The sequence below is a fragment of the Oncorhynchus mykiss genome, chromosome 5 (assembly GCF_013265735.2).
Source record: "Oncorhynchus mykiss isolate Arlee chromosome 5, USDA_OmykA_1.1, whole genome shotgun sequence".
Lineage (NCBI taxonomy): Eukaryota > Metazoa > Chordata > Actinopteri > Salmoniformes > Salmonidae > Oncorhynchus > Oncorhynchus mykiss.
Genome location: NC_048569.1, coordinates 26,328,296 through 26,340,758, shown reverse-complemented (window position 1 = coordinate 26,340,758; position 12,463 = coordinate 26,328,296). Strand labels below are relative to the sequence as shown.

Here is a 12,463-nt window from a genome sequence, read left to right as displayed (position 1 = left end):
AAAAAAAAAGAGCAATATTTTACCATTAAATGTCAAATGTGCCTACTCTGGTCCTGGCACCTGCGCTCTAGCCAACAGCTCACAGATACAGTGTGGGTAGGCTGTGCTAGTCTACACAATGAAATTATTATGGATAAGAGCAAGAATTTTTTTTTGTTGTCAAATGGCAGTCAAGCATCGATCACCATGTCAGCGGAATAAGACCCTCGAGATTTATTGGAAATCAGCATCAAGCGAATCATAGTGCTCTTTCACCACGCTGTGAAGTGCATCATAATTTATTTCATTTGTAGCCTAATAAACTGCATGGATTCCCGAGTCGTAGTGGTAGGATCACACCCCATATCATCGCGTGACTCCAAATTTACTTCGATATGATGGTTATTATATCAGTATTTGAGCATAAAGGCATTTCCACCGCCATTTCCTGCATAATTAATTTTACAGAAACAAAAAGATCCCATTTCGAACAAACAAATTCTGTCTAAACTTATAAAATGACACCGAAACTGCCTGTTTCCGTCACAGCTGTCATTACTTTTTTTTATATATAAGATATGACTTCTCACATAAAAACTGGACGGAAATGTGGTTTCCTGACTAATATTTCTCAGGGGGTGGGGAATTTCTCAGGGGTTCATTCTTAGGGTCTACTGCTGCCCTCTTGTGGCTATGAGAACAATGTGCCGGTGAGTATTTTCAATTGGACCTCTTCCATATTTATTTTTAAGGCAAGTCAGTTAAGAACAAATTCTTATTTACAATGACGACCTAGGAACAGTGGGTTAACTCCCTTGTTCAGGGGCAGAATGACAGATTTCTACCTTGTCAGCTGGGGATTCAATCTAGCAACCTTTCTTTCTAGCAACCAACTGGCTCAATGCTCTAACCACTAGGCTACCTCCATACAGTGCACTAGGTTAGATGGGCAATCATTTTCACCGGAATGTTAGCAGCTATAGCTTCTTCTTGACCACAAAGCTTGTAAAGCTTGTTGACCCAAGCCTATATTTGGGTCAGAGGTACTTGGTCAACATCCATAACATGTCTTGGTTAACTATTCCATCCTCAACATTGCAACAACCCATTTTTCTCTCCATGGTGACACTCATCGTAGCTACATAAAACACATTTTCAAGTGAATAATTCCTGAACACCAAACTCCCAAGAGTATTGTCCCTTGTACAGGTGTCTATCAAATTCCATCAACCCTAGTAGTCACCATGTTAAACAGAATATTGAAATAAAGGACTGCACTATTTTTAAATGAACATCACTACCCCTCAACGACACCTCGACCCATTTCCCATCAGGACTAACATAGTCAGAGCTCCACACTGAATCAACCAATAGCATGGCATTGAATAACATCCCTGATTCCTAATGGATTGTCAACAGCTGTCATTAGGCTCCATTAGAGAGCTTCATTAGCTTTGCTTAGCCCCTTATGCATCATCCCTCCCCGCACCCCATCTCTAGAGGGTCTCCCTGTTCCCCATGTCCAGCTCCTGATCTATTATTAGCCTCTATGTCTGACTATGGAGGGGTCAGTTTGACCACAGCTTTACCTGCTGTTGATGACCACACGTCCCTGTTTCTGAGTAGAGCTCTGCCCTCAGTACATACGGTGTGTATACATATCCACTTCTCCTGACTGGTTGCCAGCCTTATTACCAGACAGGGCCCATAGCTCCAGTGTTTACCTATGGAAGTGTATGCCTTGATGTCAAACACAGGCTTGTCTTACACACACAAAGAGTACTGTTCACTAACTGTACTGACTTAGCTATTGTAATTGACCTACCCTCTCGCCTCTGCTCCTCATGGCGGCCACTGTAAAACCAGTGAATAACAGTACTACTCTTCCCATTCTGAGAAGATACATATTGTACCTACCACCGGTGGCTGGTGGCACCTTAATTGGGGAGGGTGGCTTATAGTAATGGCCGGAACAGAGTTAATTGAATGGTATCAAACACAGTTTCAAGTGCTTAATACCATTCCATTCACTCCATTCCAGCCATTATTATAAGCCGTCCTCCCCTCACCAGACTCCTGTGGAACCTACCCATGACAACTTTACCTACAAAGCATGGCACCTACACTCAAATATCTGTGTATTAGTGTGTGTGTGTGTGCGTGCACGTGTGAAAGAGAAAACAAGAGAGTGTATGCTCATGTATGCGAGTGTGTTTGCGTTTGTGTCAATTTGTAAATGTGTGTATTACATGTTGCTGTGGAGAGTGTATTTGCTTATTTTGTGTATACCAGTGGAGGCTTCTGAGGGGAGAACGGCTCTTAATGACTGGAACGGAGCCAATGGAATGGCATCAAACCATGTGATTGATTTATTTGATACCATTCCACCTATTCCCCTCCAGACATTATCACAAGCCCGTCCTTCCCAATTAAGGTGCCACCAACCTCCTGTGGTGTATACTGATGTGCATCCTGTTGCTCTCTCATACATAATCTATAACATCCGAGTTGCTAGATTTAATAATGTATCCGTTTCGGCTCCACTGGGTCACATAAGCCTCTCCCTGGTCCTGCTGTGTCTGGATGGGTTCATCTCTCCATGGACAACAGCCTCTGTCTACATGTGTACTGGAAAAAACATCCATAAGCTTCCTCAATAGACACAGCCTATGGAGATAAGATCATGCAAAAAAATAAGCACAAATATGTTTAGCACATAAAAGGAACATAAAAGGTAAGGCTTTGGATGGTGACGTGTCCAGGTTGCTCTGATTAGGAGCACATCTCCATTGATGTACACCTCATCCTGTACATAGGGGCTGCATCCCAAATGGCACCATATGGGCCCTGGTCAAAAACAGTGGGCTATATACAGGTTGTCCTGGATGCAGAACTGAGCGATTTCCCGTTAGATAGGCCAGTCAAAAAAAAAAAGTCCAAATTGGCTATATTTTAAAGATTCATGAAAAAGTGGTCTTAATTTAAGGTTAGGGTTAGGCATTAGGCTTACCAGTGTGGTTAAGTTTAGGGTTCAGGTGAGGGTAAGGTAAAAAAATTCTGAATGTATAATTTTGTGGTTGTGCCAGCTAGTGACCACTCTGCAGAGCTGCTTCCAGAACAAGATTCATGACAAAAAACACTAACTTGTGCACGATATAGGAAATAGGGTAGTATTTCAGACATAGCCAGCAGTCTCTGACCACAAGGTAGGCTCCCCACAGGGTCAGTTTGTTCTAGCCAGCCCTCACAGGTTTATGTAACCTAGCCCAGTGGTCTGTAGCACTCATACCACACCACCACAACGACCTAGCCTTCACAGTACACACTTCACAGACATCGCTTCTGCTTTGTGTCAGAAGTTCTGCGAATTAGATGCTCCTAGGTTGATAAACTCCCTCCACAAAGTTCTCGCTCTCCTTTTCATCTGCTCTTATTTTTCTTTCTCTCATATCTCTCTGTGTGATGCCGTGACCCCTAATCTAATGTCCTCATATCTCTCTGTGTGATGCCGTGACCCCTAATCGAATGTCCTCATATCTCTCTGTGTGATGCCGTGACCCCTAATCTAATGTCCTCATATCTCTCTGTGTGATGCCGTGACCCCTAATCTAATGTCCTCATATCTCTCTGTGTGATGCCGTGACCCCTAATCTAATGTCCTCTGCTGCAGACCCAACTAAATTATTAATCCTGGAGAGAAACACACACAGAGAGAGAAACACACACACACACACAGAGACAAGGTAGAGGTGGCAGGGTAAGAGATAATATCTCCCTCTTCCTCTCTATTTCTCCTCTCCCTCAATATCTTTCACAAACCATGGCATGCCTTGTAAAATCACTGGGCAATAAAAAAATGTTATTTATTTCCACGGAGCAACGCTTTTACAGAATGAAATTAGATTGTATGAAGGAGCCAGAGAGAGTGAAAGAGGGAGAGATGGAAGGGGAGAGTAACAGAGAGAAAGGGAGAGGGAGAGAGATAGAGAGAGAGTGAGATATGCAGGAGAGAGAGATGCATGCAGTAATCTGGGTGATTAAATGCGGTGGTCATCTGTCTGTGGGCAGCAGGAGCAGGGATTAGAGAAACACAGGATCAAACTACAGCGCACAGAGAGAGGGAGAAATAAGGACAGATTGATGCAGAGAGCTGAAGAGATCGAGGGAGAGAGAAGAATGGAGAGATCAATAGGGAGAAGGAGGGAGAGGAATTGATAAGGAAGGCGATAGAGTAAAAAAAAAAGGGGTATCAAATAAATATAGAAGAGGGAGATTGAGAGTGAATGCTGCAAGCAAGGAGGGGGACTGGGAGAGTGAGGGAGGAGGAGAAAGAGGAGCAGTGAGGGTTTCCTGTCTGTGTCACTGTGGCTCACTCTTAAAGCACAGAGTTAGTTACTCATGGCTACGCCACGAACAAAGGCACACGTACACACACGCATCCAATTAAACGGCAGCCTCTCTGCATCAGCTCATGAACCACTGCGTTTGACCTAACCCCATAACCCATGTCTGGATGCTCAGAGATCTGTAGCTTAACACAGGTTGTGTCCCAAACAGCACTCTATTCCCTACATAGTAAACTACAAAGGGGTCAACGTAGTGCATTATGTAGGGAATAGTGTGCCATTTGGGATGCAGTCACAACCAGGGAAAGGATGATGATGGATGTTCATTGAACATACGTAGAAAATGACCCTGTGCTGTTGAAGCAGCTTCATCAAATAAATTTAATAACATATTTCGTAAATTACCCAAATCCCCTTGATTTCCTACATTATAATGGAGATTGTGTTTTTTTTTGAGTGTGCATAATGTGTGTGTAATATCTAGACCAACATACCATGGTGATGGCGCCTCTTCCTTGCTACACACTGTCCTTCCTCGTTCTCTTCCAATGGGGTGAGGCAGGGGCCGCAGTAGGAGGTGCCAGGTTTGCAGAAGTGCCGCCCCTCACGGGCACAGTCTATGTGGTATGGGCACTTACCCCCAGCTAAATAGAAAAAGAGAGCCAGGCGTTAGATAACACTTTTGCTCACCTCCTCTAACAGGACATACTGAATTATGGTCATCATGATTCTTATGAAGTGTGTGTGAGAGGACAGGAACATGAGTGTGTCACATCATCCCCCAGGTGTCATGACAAAAGAGGCTGCTTGGAGATGACAAGATGCCATGTAGTCATGACAACTGATTGAATTAAAGATGAATTGACGCACCAGTGGCAAACAACATTTTATTATGTACAATGTAGAGGGATTTCGAATAGCAAAACCTTCTGACTGTGCTATTGTCTTCATTGCATGAACATAATGTATTGGTTAGAACTCTGTTTTCAGACACAGACCCAAGCTATTGTATTCACATTGTGCTGAATTTAAAAACAGTTACCAGGGAACTGAGGAGACCTGCTGAGGGGAGGACGGCTCATAATAATGGCTGGAACGGAGCGAATGGTATTTCATACCATTCCACTTATTGCAGTCCAGCCATTACCATGAGCCCATCCTCTCCAACTAAGGTGCCACCAACCTCCTGTGACACTCAAACATCTTCACCTGTTCCCTGGCTCAATTGACCTTAGAAAAGGTTGTCCTTCCAACCTGCAGTGTCATCTATCAAAATGATTGAAAGAATATACAATTATACCTTCAAGGCCTAGATCATGATGTTCTGATGATCAGGATTATAAACCAGGTTGACAGCATGAATGCTTGAATAATTCTCCAATCTGTGATTATCAACATCCCTATCTAGCCATACAATAGATATCTAAAGTGTAAGCATTGGCTTACACGCTTACACACACACACACACACACACACACACACACACACACACACACACACACACAGAGAGAGAGAAAGTGGGTCACAAAGTGCATTTTGTTGTAGAGGGTAGGCAAGGACATAGCAATAGACTTAGCAGCCTATCAGGGCTTAAAGAGGCAGAGATTAACAATAAAAAAAAAAAACTTTATTTAACTAGGCAAGTCAGTTAAGAACAAATTCTTATTTACAATGACGGCCTACCGGGGAAGAGTGGGTTAACTGCCATTCATGGGCAGAATGACAGCTTTTTAACTTGTCAGCTCAGGGATTCGATCCAGAAACCTTTTGGTTACTGCCTCAATGCTCTAACCACTAGGCTCCCTGCCGCCCCAGAGTGGTACAGTAACCATGGGCTTTTACAAGTGCACAGTACAGAAGGAGGGTATTCATAGAAACGCATGCCCCCTAGGCTGCTGCAGAACTACATCTGTTGCCATAATGACCTCCATGGCAACAGGATCTCTGACATCAGGAGGTGTTAGTCACAGTAGTGTTTATGTTAGTGTGTATTGTATGTCAGTGGAGGCTGCTACGGGGAGGACAGCTCATTAGAATGGCTATATAATGAGTTCCACTTATACCGCTCCAGCCATTAACATGAGCCCGTCCTCCCCAATTAAGGTGCCACCAACCTCCTGTGCTGTATGTGGGTATGTCATAGGCTGTGTCCAAAATCTGGATTGCCCACTACTTACTGCATACTGTGTACTAATCTTACAACATATTATTTAGAACATACTGTTTAGTAAAAATGAATGCAGTAAGAAACAAATATCAGCATACTAGGCTCATCCTACTGACAATGTGTCATCTAATCCGCAATCGCCTTGATTCCCGCCATTCGTTCATTTTGGTATAGCGGGTCCCCTCAGCTGATTGTCAGCCGTTGTCTCGAAAGACGATTCTATTCCTTAATAGTGTGTAGCGAATTCTGCTAGATGTGTACGACATCCTGGCATTTATATCACTTAGATCGCTCATGTTCATGCATAGGCTATTTAGAATGCAAGTACGGGTTTTCGGACACGGCCTGCGTATTACGTGTGTGTATAAAATAATTGGTGTTTTCACTTAAGGAGTGCACCACTAAGCCACCCACCTCCAGCTTGCCTGTCTTCCCTACTCACTGGCCTGTCCTTCTGAAGGTGGCAGTGCTTATGTTATCCAGGCCACACTGGGATCATGCACTGTTGACTGCTCCCACATGTGATGTGGCTTTGGAGGCCACATATCCTGCCCTTTGAAGGATTTTAATCCCAACTTCCCTCCATGTATATATATCTCTGTCTGTCCACTTCTCTCCATCCATGGTTCTTTTCATCAAATTGTACCAGATCATTTTTTTATTATTCTCTGACTCTGATTGCTCTTCCTTGATCTGAGGATTTGTTCAGAGTGCCAAGGTCACCTGGATCATTCACACAATGGGACCCAGATCAGGACAAAAAAATGCAGTGCGTCTTCAGACAAGGAACTATTTACTTTATAAAATGACACCCATCTCTCTTTACTGCTCCATATCACATCTTTCTGTCTGGCTTGACTGATGTCATTATGGCAGCATGTAGTGATTCTACTGAGAATAGACTAAGAATACACTGAGTATACAAAACATTAAGAACACCTGCTCCTCCCATGACATAGGCTGATCAAGTGGATCCAGGTGAAAGCTATGATCCCTTATTGATGTCACCTGTTAAATCCACTTCAGTGTAGATGAAGGGGAGGAGACAGGTTAAAGAAGGATTTTTAAGCCTTGAGACAATTGAGACATGGATTGTGTATGTGTGCCATTCAGAGGGTGAATGGGCGAGACAAAAGGTGTTCCTAATGTTTGGTATACTTAGTGCAGTACCAAATAAATATATCTGAAAGCATTGTTCAGATCATTATATCTGTGTTGCCTCTGTATGTTCTGTGGTGTAAGTATCATTAGCCTGCAGTTCTGCTGTAGTTTTTTTTTAAGCAGGAAGTTCATGGTTGCACAGAAAATTGCAGCCCTGAATACGGATCTTTAAGCTTTACTAACACACACACACACACACACACCAAGTGCATCTTTCCCAGCTGAAGCACCACTTCTTCGCTGTGGGTCATAATGGTAGTGAATTAAGAGGTAAGTGCATCATCAGCCCAAGATACCACAGCATGAAGCAATTAAAGGAGAATAGTCTGAGTCACACCTAAGGCACTTCATTAAACCTGCGACTGAGGTGGGTGGAAAGAAAGAATGGTGAGAGAAAGAGAGGAGGGAGAGGCTTAATACAGAAGAGCTCATTGCTAGAGCATCGCTAATGAGGCATGTGTGGAGACACTGAAAGGCTCTAGTCAAAAGAAGTGCACTATGTAAGGGAAAAATATGCACTGTCTATAGGGTCTTCATGACACCATCACCATTGTGAGACAGCGTCCTATACACTTTCCCTTTTTGTCCTCATCTTGTCGATCGCCACAAACACAATGTGATTACAGAAGGAGAGAATATCAATAAACCATAGGCCAGGTTGTCACCTCACCATGCCTCATACACCACTCACTAATTAGGAAACATGAAGATCTCTGAGAGAGAGAGGCAGAGAGAGAGAGGCAGAGAGAGACAGAGAGAGGCAGAGAGAGAGACAGAGAGGTAGAGAGAGGCAGAGAGAGAGGCAGAGAGAGAGAGAGGCAGAGAGAGAGAGGCAGAGAGAGAGAGAGGCAGAGAGAGAGAGGCAGAGAGAGAGAGAGAGGCAGAGAGAGACAGACACAGAGAGAGAGAGAGAGAGAGAGGCAGAGAGAGAGAGAGAGAGAGAGAGAAGCAGATAGAGACACAGAGAGAGAGAGAGAACCATTCGGTCAGGTGGGACCAGAGGTGTAAATACAGTTATGTAACGCCAGAATAAGTCGATATGAGACATGAAAAATGACTATTCTAGCCATCTGCTGCCTGCCAGGCTGTGCAATCATAAACAGTTCCAAGAAGGGCAGACCAGCAAACAGTGCCATGACATGTGTACCACAGATGGTGAAAAACACTGATGTGGCAATGTTGACCGTTTATTGGCTTAAGGTGGTATCATCAGAAGTCACGAGAAACGCTGGCAAATTACACCAATCAATGCATAGGAGGAGTGGAGTGGGCCTCCTATACAATTACATTTTTGTCATTTAGCAGAAGCTCTTATCCAGATGAAGTGAGACATACTGTATCAGTCATAGTAAGTTTTTGGAGGAAAATGTGCTATCTATCGGCAAACTCAGTGCTACTGTAACGGATGTGAAACGGCTAGCTTAGTTAGCGGTGGTGCGCACTAAATAGCGTTTCAATCGGTGACGTTTCAATCGGTGACGTCACTTGACTGAGAACTTGAAGTAGTGGTTCCCCTTGCTCTGCATGGCCCGCGGCTTTTGTGGAGCGATGGGTAACAATGCTTCTTGGGTGACTGTTGTTGATGTGTGCAGAGGGTCCCTGGTTTGAGCCCGGGTATGGGCGAGGGGACGGTCTAAAGTTATACTGTTACATTGATGCTGGTGACCCGGATCATTGGTTGCTGCGGAAAAGGAGGAGGAGGTCAGACTCCAGTCACCCAAGTCATAGACAGTTGTCTGTGCTACCGCACGGCAAGCGGTACCGGAGCGCAAAGTCTAGAACCAAAAGGCTCCTTAACAGCTTCTACCCCCATGCCATAAGACTGCTGAACGATTAATGGCCACCGGACTATTTACAGTGGCTTGCGAAACTCCCTTGGCATTTTTCCTATTTTGTTGCCTTACAACCTGGAATTAAATCTGAGGTGAAAGATCTACAGCGGTGTTTATCAGTCCATGAGACATCTCAAAAAACAGTCTTCTCACGGTTTGGCCTAGAAAACTGTTATGACCTTCTGTGGAAAGACGAGACTCATGAACAAGATGGTGTTCTCCGTTTTGCTCTACGACCCCCACAAGCGTCTTGGACTTGTCTGAAGTCAGAACAGCCGATCTGCCAACTTCTGTCTGTAGCGTCCGAACAGTTTGGACTACACACTAATATGACCCCTCTGCGTAAAGGTGAGACTCTCACAAACATGTACATGTCGGTTAGCTTGCACTAGAACGCCCACACATTTTTTTACGGAAGTATAGTATATATGGAGATGGTTTAGTGACACAAATAAGGTGTTTAATACATGTAAAAAAATATATATTAAAAATCATGATCTTTCTTGTATCTCAGATATAGGACAGACACTTCTGAACATTTGGGGGGACCATCTGTTGTTCCATGTAGTGAATATGTTATTCAATGCATTTGTATGGGCTAATATCTATAAGGCCAAAAATGTTTGATACTTCAAGGGGTTTTACAATTCCAAATCAAATAGTAAAATGATCCTTGGTATGATCTTCTTAAAACAATTACATATAGCTTAGTAGTACACCTCTGACATAGACAGGGCTTAGACTCTTGCATGATCACTACAGAGGTGCACCATGTGCTGGGTACAATAAAAGGACACTAAAATCAGCAGTTTGTCACACAACACAATGCCACAGATGTCTCAAGTTTTGTGGGAGTGTGCAATTGGCATGCTGACTGCAGGAATGTCCACCAGAGTTGTTGCCAGATAATTTAATGTTAATTTCTCTACCATAGAGAATTTGGCAGTATGTCCGACCGGCATCACAACTGCAGGCCATGTGTAACAACGCCAGCCAAGGACCTCCACAGCCGGCAACTTCACCTGCTGGATCGTCTGAGACCAGCCACCAACTGTGGGTTTGCACAACTGAAGAATTTCTGTACAAACTGTCAGAAACTGTCTCAGGGAAGCTCATCTACGTGCTCGTCATCCTCACCAGGGTTTTGACCTGACTGCAGTTCGACGTCATAACCAACTTCGGTGGGCAAATGCTCACATTCGATGGCCAATGGCATGCTAGAGAAGTGTGCTCTTCAGGGATGAATCCCGGTTTCAACTGTACCGGGCAAATGGCAGACAGCGCGTTTGGATGTTTTCTGACGTCAACGTTGTGAACAGAGTGCCCCCATGGTGGGGTTATGGTATGGGCAGGTATAAGCTACGGACATTGTTGTGCCATTCATCCACCGCATAACCTCATGTTTCAGCATGATAATTCACGACACCATGTCACATGGATTTGTACACAATTCATGGAAGCTGAAAATTGTACAGTTCTTCCATGGCCTGCATACTCACCAGACATGTCACCCATTGAGCATGTTTGGGATGCTCTAGATCGACTTGTATGACAGCGTGTTCTAGTTCCCGCCAATATCCAGCAACTTCGCACAGCCATTGACAAGTAGTGGGACAACATTCCACAATCAACAGCCTGATCAACTCTATGCGAAGATGTCGCGCTGCATGAAGCAAATGGTGGTCACACCAGATACTGACTGGTTTTCTGATTCACACCACTACCTTTTTTTTCTTCCAAAGGTACTCGTGACAAATAGATACATATCTGCATTACCAGTCATGTGAAATCCATAGATTAGGGCCAAATACATTTATTTAAAATGGACTGATTTCCTTATATGAACTGTAACTCAAATCTTCGAAATTGTTGCATGTTGTGATTATATTTTTGTTCAGTGTAGTTTTGCTTGTTTCTATAAACGTCAGCTAGAATTGGACTTGTAGGGACTTGGGAGTGTTCAGAATCGTTTTTTTTTTTCAGACTACAAAAGCAATACTTTTGCTTTAACTGTCACCCTGGCCTGATATTATCAACAATATCTAGCTACTTCCCTCTACAGTAAGTTACTGCAGGAGAGCAGTGCCCGGCAAGCGGGACTGATAGGCACATTGTTCCATGTTGTTTTGCTGGCTTGCAGCGCAAACTCTTCCCATTGAGCAGTAGACTGTATCACGGTGACATCCAGGTGGTTACTACCAATATTACAAGTTATTTCTTGTGATATTTCTGTAATCTTACTCGAAATAAAATCAAGTGGGATGGAACAACATTTCCACATTAGCAACCTACAGCGACACAGCTGCCCGGTGAAGCAACTGCTACCGAGTGGAAAGCAGCAGTGAGAAGCACCTCGATACAACACCGTTACACTTGTCATTACATTAGCTAATTGGCATGTAACTACAAGTTATTTCTCCCTTGTCCATTGAAATAAACTACTTTCTTTTACCCGTTTTAACTAATGCCATGCTAATGTTGTTGCCAGTTAGCCAGCATAAACTAGCTATGCAGCTGGGAGGGCTCTTCAGGACGACTAACAGAACCGAATCCATTCGTCTCCACTCGACTCTCAGTTGCGCGACATACGTCATCAATTTGGGCACCGGGGGTGCCCGTATAGCCCTTCCCAGTAAGGAATGTCCAGAACTCTATGTGCCCTGGTCAAAAGTATTGCGCTATACAGGGACCCATTTTGGACAGACGCCTACTGTAACTGTACTTTCCCCCCCACCTGGTCTCAGAGCACTTCTTATTATGTACTCTACCAGTGTGTGGGGGTTGAGTATAGACTGGTGCAGTGGCGTGAGAGGGGGTGCAGGAAGCTGAAAGGGCAGCAGGGTTATGCTGTCCCATTGTGTGGAATTCCTGTCTCTAGTTAAACAGGAACTGAGCCATGCACGTCAAGTGGCTACAGCCAGCAGCCTCATGACGAACTGAAGATACCTTTGAAATGGATATGATTATCTGTTTCAGAC

General features: G+C 44.0%; 1 protein-coding gene across 1 annotated transcript in view; it reads right to left on the bottom strand.

Moving 5' to 3' along the window:
- Window positions 1-12,463, bottom strand: part of LOC110523508 (neural proliferation differentiation and control protein 1) — a 38,451-nt gene that overhangs the window by 11,190 nt on the left and 14,798 nt on the right. The window contains exon 2 of the mRNA XM_021602260.2: window positions 4,820-4,969. Within this exon, the coding sequence (XP_021457935.1) occupies window positions 4,820-4,969 (150 nt within the window). The remainder of the gene's footprint in view (window positions 1-4,819; window positions 4,970-12,463) is intronic.